Raw genomic sequence first — 7988 nt, 5'->3', positions numbered from 1 at the left:
ATGTGGTGATGGAGACCAACTCTAAAGACTGTAACATCAGGTCAGTCAGTGACACGTGGTGATGGAGACCAACTCTAAAGACGGAAACGTCATGTCAGTCAGTGCCATGTGATGATGGAGACCAACTCTAAAGACGGAAACGTCAGGTCAGTCAGTGCCATGTGATGATGGACACCAACTCTAAAGACGGAAACGTCAGGTCAGTCAGTGCCACGTGGTGATGGAGACCAACTCTAAAGACTGTAACATCAGGTCAGTCAGTGACACGTGGTGATGGAGACCAACTCTAAAGACGGAAACGTCAGGTCAGTCAGTGCCACGTGATGATGGACACCAACTCTAAAGACGGAAACGTCAGGTCAGTCAGTGCCACGTGATGATGGACACCAACTCTAAAGACGGAAACGTCAGGTCAGTCAGTGCCACGTGATGATGGACACCAACTCTAAAGACGGAAACGTCAGGTCAGTCAGTGCCACGTGATGATGGACACCAACTCTAAAGACGGAAACGTCAGGTCAGTCAGTGCCATGTGGTGATGGAGACCAACTCTAAAGACTGTAACATCAGGTCAGTCAGTGCCATGTGGTGATGGAGACCAACTCTAAAGACGGAAATGTCAGGTCAGTCAGTGCCATGTGATGATGGACACCAACTCTAAAGACGGAAACGTCAGGTCAGTCAGTGCCACGTGATGATGGACACCAACTCTAAAGACGGAAACGTCAGGTCAGTCAGTGCCATGTGGTGATGGAGACCAACTCTAAAGACTGTAACATCAGGTCAGTCAGTGCCATGTGGTGATGGAGACCAACTCTAAAGACTGTAACATCAGGTCAGTCAGTGACACGTGGTGATGGAGACCAACTCTAAAGACGGAAACGTCAGGTCAGTCAGTGCCATGTGATGATGGAGACCAACTCTAAAGACGGAAACGTCAGGTCAGTCAGTGCCATGTGATGATGGACACCAACTCTAAAGACGGAAACGTCAGGTCAGTCAGTGCCACGTGGTGATGGAGACCAACTCTAAAGACTGTAACATCAGGTCAGTCAGTGACACGTGGTGATGGAGACCAACTCTAAAGACTGTAACGTCAGGTCAGTCAGTGCCACGTGGTGATGGAGACCAACTCTAAAGACGGAAACGTCAGGTCAGTCAGTGCCATGTGGTGATGGAGACCAACTCTAAAGACGGAAACGTCAGGTCAGTCAGTGCCACGTGGTGATGGAGACCAACTCTAAAGACTGTAACATCAGGTCAGTCAGTGACACGTGGTGATGGAGACCAACTCTAAAGACTGTAACGTCAGGTCAGTCAGTGCCACGTGGTGATGGAGACCAACTCTAAAGACGGAAACGTCAGGTCAGTCAGTGCCATGTGGTGATGGAGACCAACTCTAAAGACTGTAACGTCAGGTCAGTCAGTGCCATGTGGTGATGGAGACCAACTCTAAAGACGGCATCCTCACAACTACAATTACTCACTATTCTAATTCTAATCTGATATTATGAATGAACAACCAAAGATGAAATTACCAAACAGAACTGACTTTCAGTTTAACTGTAATGGTACGTGTCCACAGGCTCTGTCCTTTCCACGCTTCCCATTCATTGTCTATGTAAGCAGCCGTGCAATGCATTCTGGTAGCGTGGCGGCGCGATTCGAGAGACTAGGCGTCACGACGCCCGCTCCTCATTTGCATAAAGTTGAGGTCTAGTCTACTTTATGCAAATCACGGGCGTCCGACGCGACTCGCCGCCTCTCCAAACTCCCGAGGATCTTTTAAAATAAACGTTGTCGATCTAAAATAAAGACAGATTCATCAACATGGATTATTTCTCTCCTCAAATGTTTTCAGAAACACATCTCAGTGAACTATTTACGTGAAATAAGAGAAGAAAGTTTCCAAACGAGCCTCCGTGTTGTTTCCGGTTTGAAAGCTGGGAGCAGCAGCCAACGGATGGAAAGCGTTCGTCCAATCAGGAGCCGAGTGTGTTGTGTCTAGTGGCACCCATCAAGCGTCCGATGTTGGGAAGCAGAGCGTCCCCTCGCGATAAAAAAGGCCCCAATGAACACGTACCTTAACATTTGAAGCACGGCCTTAAATCCTGACAACTGACGACTTTAGAGTCGGTCTCCAGTTAAAGGAAAGAGTCTGTTGTTGTCTTGCGTTTTGACCATCATGCCTGAAGGTTATGATGACATTTCAGTCACATTGCTGAGATCCGGCAACTCTCTAGTGATGAAGTAAACACATCCTCAGTTCAACCGTCGGATCTAGAGAACACAGACCGTTAATCAGCGTCTACAGGGTGGAGAACTGAAGATACCCTGGGGATGTTGAACTGGCTTCGTAGTCCAGACCTCACATCAGTCATATTGGGTCAAAAGATACGGCAGAATTTATTCGGCAAAAACTTTTTTTTCGCAATCAAATGTTGCCGTTTCCGTACAGCTTTTAATGCGATTTCAAAATATGCATAAAACTATGAATGGAAACACGGCCAGTGTCTCCTCAGCTCAACGTGGGCTTTAACAACACAACGGGGAAACAGGTTTCACTTTTATAACGCTGTTCAGATAACGTTGTTAAAGCTAAGTTATGTTAATGTTAATGTTATGTTTTAATAATCATTCTACATGTCTGGTCTATCATAACCTCATAACCAACAGGACAGATGGTGAAACAGCTGTGGATGCACGTGGCTCCGTCGTTTCTGACTTTTGCTTCTTTACGGATTACGTCGTGTTCACCTGACTGAATCAAACAGAACAGTTGCAGGCAGATTGCTGTTTCTCCTTGACAAGACAACAAGCAACCGGCATGACCTCGCTTTAATGTACAGTATAAAGTTACAACACAGATATGTGAACGCACGCTGCCTTCCCGGGCATCGGCTCAGCGTTGTACTGAGCAACAGAGTTCATTAGCTGGTTGTGCTGAGTCAGAGGTAGTTTGAGATCATGAGAGGATATATTGCATATCAGTTTAACCAATCAGGTTCCTGGAGTTACGGCACGCGATGAGTCGTCCGCTAAGTCCAGGTATCAAGTGTGTCATGAGGTAACGTGTGGTTTGTTCTTGTGGTTTTTGTTCTTGAGGTTTTGTGGATTTCTTTGCGGAGTCGAGGTTTTAAAGCTTAACAACAAGCAGGATGAAGCTGCTGAACGTACACCAGCTCGTTAACGTACATCTGAACAAATGCTATTCAGTAGTCTGATGCAGGGTTTGGTAGCGGAGTACCGACAGGATGTAAAGAGGTTCTATTGTTTTCTGGACCGGTAGAAGAGGGAGCAGAGCTCAGGTAGAGCTCCGATCGAGCAACACCGGGTCGAATCATCACAATGAAAGCTTTAAATGCATCCTGGAGGCAGGTCGATAGAGGAAGATGGGCCTGTTTCTACATGGAAAGATGATGTACGGGGACTCAACGGTAACAACTTCTACCCGTCTGTAAGCCAACATGATGGACAGAGAGATGTGTGTGTCTCCCTGTGTTTGGTGGCCTGACATTAGTCTGGTTGGTTTTCAAAGCGACGCTGATATACTGGAACAGCAGACGGTTGCTCTACATGTCCAGACTGTCCCGGTGGAATCAGTAAACAGTGACAGAGTGTGTAGTAGTATGTGATTAGCACCTCAGTACCACGCTGTAGTCTGCAGAACGATGATGATGATCCTCTGAGGATCCTGAATCCTCCCTCACTGTGTGTGTGTGTTAGCTGCTTCTCACTGAGGAGTGTGAGTGTGTTGTTCTGGTTTCTCTGTTTGTGTCTGTTCAGCCAATCAGATGATTGTATTCTTATTATAATAAACGCTGTATGCTCTTTATATGTAAAACGTGTATCAGAGGAGTTTAAAGACGCAGACGTATACTGACCTGTTCACTGACGGAGAGCTAAGATGGACATAATTCTCTAACTGAAATGAAACCAAGTAGAAAAGCATGTGGATCAAAGTCAAAAACAACGAGTGGTCAAGGCCGTCTGTTCCCTTTGAAAGACCTGACAGCTGGATGAGGTAGAGGTTTCATGGTGTGGTAGCTTAGTCCTCCTCCGGGGACTCTCCGGCCTCTTCTTCTTCTTCTTCTTCCTCTTCTTCTTCCTGTAAATCACAACAAGACGGTCTGAGTCATTTAAAGTCTTCCAGCTCAGTTGTAGAATGTCTATTACATACTATATATATATTATATATTCTATATGTCTGTGTGTCTAACAGTAGGTGAGCGACACAGTCCTGTCCCCCTTCCTCTTCACCTCCACCCCGTCTTCTGAACCTAACCAAGTAGTTCTGTTTCACAACGTGTTTAAAACTACGAGCGTTTTCCAGCGTTAAATAGAACGGTCGTATTCGTCGTCTTAGGAGTCACGACCGGTTCTGTTGTTCAGGTTTGAGGACGCGTTGCTCCATACTGTATATTCACACTCTTTCCTACTTTCTACTTTCTACTGCTGAACCACAGGTTCCCTCGGGATCAATCAACTTCTGTGTTGTCTTATTTCACAGCAGAGCGGCTCACCGTCTCACTGAAAGACGAGGATGACCACAACCAGAGCTGTTCAGTCAGCTGTTAACCGGGTTAATGAAGCAGCTAACAAAGTGAACGCTTAATCACCATGAGGGTGATGAGACAGAACCATCCCTGATCTGATGCACAACCATCACACTCTTTAAACTTCACTCTTCTCCCATCAGTGCCGCTGATGCACGATGACCACAGGGACTACTGACCGTGGGGGGGGGCAGATGAAATGGATTTCATTTTCCACATGGCTTCATTTTATTCAGGGAGGCTAACGGACATTATTTATAACCCTCTTCCTCTCCCAGGCCGTTCAGTAGTGCTCACACACTTCAGTCCTAGAAAGGCCCGCTAAACGCTACCATGTGTGACGAGGGCAACTGAGAGCAGGACAGAAAGAAGGTGGTGGAGGTGGAGGTGTGGGTGGAGGACAAAAAAGAAGCTTTAATCATATTGACCGAGCCTCATTGATATCGGCGAGGTGCATGTCATCTGCCCGGTTACTACAGCAGAGCAGCGACCTCAGACTAAACTCCTACAACAGCTGACATGTCCAGTGTCATGTTTTACTTGTCAGATTCAAGTTTCAGTGCACCATTACTGTCATGCATTGTCATTGTCATGCTATGTGCATGTGTTAGGCTGCAGCATTCTGTCGGATCATGCATCCACCCGCTCCACCCTGAGCACTACTGGAATGGAAGGGGTCTGAGGTTTTGTACAGGCTGGTGTTGGTGGAGCTGAGATAAAGCAGCCGATCAAACTGGGAGAGCTAAATTACATTTTTATGGCTGGCGGCTACGAGGGCCTCCCAGCGCCTCGCAGCGCCTCGCAGCGCCTCCCAGCGCCTCGCAGCGCCTCGCAGCGCCTCCCAGCGCCTCGCAGCGCCTCGCAGCGCCTCGCAGCGCCTCCCAGCGCCTCGCAGCGCCTCCCAGCGCCTCGCAGCGCCTCGCAGCGCCTCGCAGCGCCTCGCAGCGCCTCGCAGCGCCTCGCAGCGCCTCGCAGCGCCTCCCGACTACCTCTGCCCCGTTCCCACACAGCCACAAATCAGAGGCGAGTTATGCATTCACACCAAGAAGTGGCCCGCACCAGTGAGCAGAGGGAGGCTGGTGGATTCCTGGAGTGTGAGGGAATGCTGGGAGGGGTGGGGGGGTCTGTGTCATGTTGCACTCACTTATTACCATTCTGCTCTCATTCTCCCTCTCCGTCTAACGGAGGTAGAGGTGCTCTCACCAGCAACACCAAACTGCATCTGATTATCTGCTGTATGAACGCTGAGACACGGAGGATCTCTCTCTGAGACAGTACACATGATACAGATGTGCTCTCATCCAGCCCAACCTTTCAGAAGTAATGCCAGCACGAGCGTGATCTGTTAGTGTTGCAGTATTCTGACTGCAGGATGTAGAGCGTGCGTAGAAGCCTGCCATTGTACTTGAAGTACTTTGAGTTTGAGGCGGATCATCAGGGAAAAACTGTATTACTTCTTCCACAGGTTTGGAGAGATCCTGCACAGTGCAGATAATAAATGCCCCCAATATTGATTACAAGTAAAGAGGAAGGTTTTCTTTTATGGTACGAGTTGTGCAACAGAATCAAACATCAGATCAGTTAATGTGAGACGACACAGGGAGGCCGCGGGGTCTGCATCTGGACTCCAACAACTTGGTTCTACAATATGCATATTGTCAAATGATTCCTGAAGATGTCTGTTCAATAACAAACTCATAAAAACCAGCATGCAAAGAGTCCCGTCAAACCTTTCAGACGGAAAGCACCTCAAAGACAGACATCCAGATTCATTCAGAGAGTTCAACGTGAGTCAGTTTGAATTCATGTTAACGTTAAATTAACAGCGTATCCAAATGTTATCCTCCTTATCCTGAAATACATGTTACCAGTTTAATAAAGGAGTGTATGTTGATGGGATTTATTGTGTAGTGTCCTTGTGAAAGATGCTGAAGTGTCTTCTGACTGTGAGGCCAGCAGCCAGCAGCTGTTAGCTCGCTGAAATCTGAGGATGCTGCAGCACCTCCCACACCCACATGGGCTTATACTGAAATACTCCCCCATTTAACATAAAAATCAGGCTGAGCACACCTGGAAGGTTTAGAAATGTTTTTCCGTGTATTGTAAAAATATGTGCATGCACAACAGCGGTGCAGGATTCAAAAACACACATTAACACACAAGCACTTATTCTGCCACGGGACCAGCAACGTGCAGTAATACTTGTGCACGTATAACCTACATTTCTTCCATACAAAATAAAAAGGTTAGAGCACTGTGTTGAAATCCAGAATAACACACAGTATTATTCTGGATTACAAAGTCATTTGTCCTCCAAGTGTGATGCATGTGTGTGTGTGTGTGTGTGTGTGTGTGTGTGTGTGTGTGTGTGTGTGTGTGTGTGTGTGTGTGTGTGTGTGTGTGTGTGTGTGTGTGTGTGTGATGCATGTGTGTGTGATGCATGTGTGTGTGTGTGTGTGTGTGTGTGTGTGTGTGTGTATGCACAGTCCTGATGATCTTACCTGAGCAGGCTTTTTCTGGACGACTTGCTGTGGCTGCAGGAGAACAGAAGGGAGAGGTTAGTGATGTTCCTCCACTAGCTCTTATTAACTAGAAGAAGAAGAAGAACATGGTGAAGTTAAATTAGCTGAGATATTCTCTGTAAGCTCTTCTGACTGACACCCGACACCCCCTCTACTACAGCTCTCCTCCATGGTTTTACATTGAAATGTGTGTCAGCCCTCTAAAGATGCAGAACCTGTGTTTGGGTCGGACTGAGGCTTCATGTTGGCCGTAAACAGCACACACACACACACACACACACACACACACACACACACACACACACTGTGGGTGTGGAGGAGTTCCTGAACGAGCTCAACAGGAAGTAGCTGTGGACCGGAGCTGAACAGCTGAGCTCTCCATTAGCTGTGAGAATGTCCCCGGTGCCGGTAAGCCCGGCCAGCTGCCGGCCCTCAGAAGAGGGAACACGTCCCTAACCCCCCCCCCCCCCCCCACCACCACCACCCGGCCCGGATCAGTCCAAACAGCCACCCCCCCCCCCCACCACCCGGCCCGGATCAGTCCAAACAGCCACCCCCCACCACCACCACCCGGCCCGGATCAGTCCAAACAGCCACCCCCCACCACCACCACCCGGCCCGGATCAGTCCAAACAGCTGGGGCTTTCTGTGCCAGCTCTGGCTGGAATGTCAGGCGGCTCAAACGCAGTAATGGAGTCCATGTCAACACCGGATGGGTCCTGCAGGAGGAATGCAAGCAGCAGTGGAGGAGGAATCTGGAGACTAGTGCAGAGAGAGAGAGAGAGAGAGAGAGAATCCAACCCTGATTCCCCGTTACCCGTGGTCACCATAGTAGACACAGAAAGTACCATCGAAGGTTGATAGGGCAGACATTGGAATGAGACGTCGCCGCCACGAGGGCCAGCGATCG

General features: G+C 48.4%; 1 protein-coding gene across 1 annotated transcript in view; it reads right to left on the bottom strand.

Moving 5' to 3' along the window:
* Positions 1-1555: 1555 nt before the first annotated feature.
* The window catches only part of hmga2 (high mobility group AT-hook 2), a 37341-nt gene continuing 30908 nt past the window's right edge, over positions 1556-7988 (bottom strand). The window contains exons 4-5 of the mRNA XM_074625628.1: positions 7058-7090; positions 1556-4108 (exon numbers count right to left, since the gene is read on the bottom strand). Of these exons, the coding sequence (XP_074481729.1) occupies positions 4049-4108; positions 7058-7090 (93 nt within the window). The 3' untranslated portion in view covers positions 1556-4048. The remainder of the gene's footprint in view (positions 4109-7057; positions 7091-7988) is intronic.

The sequence above is a fragment of the Sebastes fasciatus genome, chromosome 23 (genome assembly GCF_043250625.1).
Source record: "Sebastes fasciatus isolate fSebFas1 chromosome 23, fSebFas1.pri, whole genome shotgun sequence".
Lineage (NCBI taxonomy): Eukaryota > Metazoa > Chordata > Actinopteri > Perciformes > Sebastidae > Sebastes > Sebastes fasciatus.
Note: the sequence above shows the minus strand (reverse complement) of the source record. Positions and strands in the feature narration are given on the sequence as shown.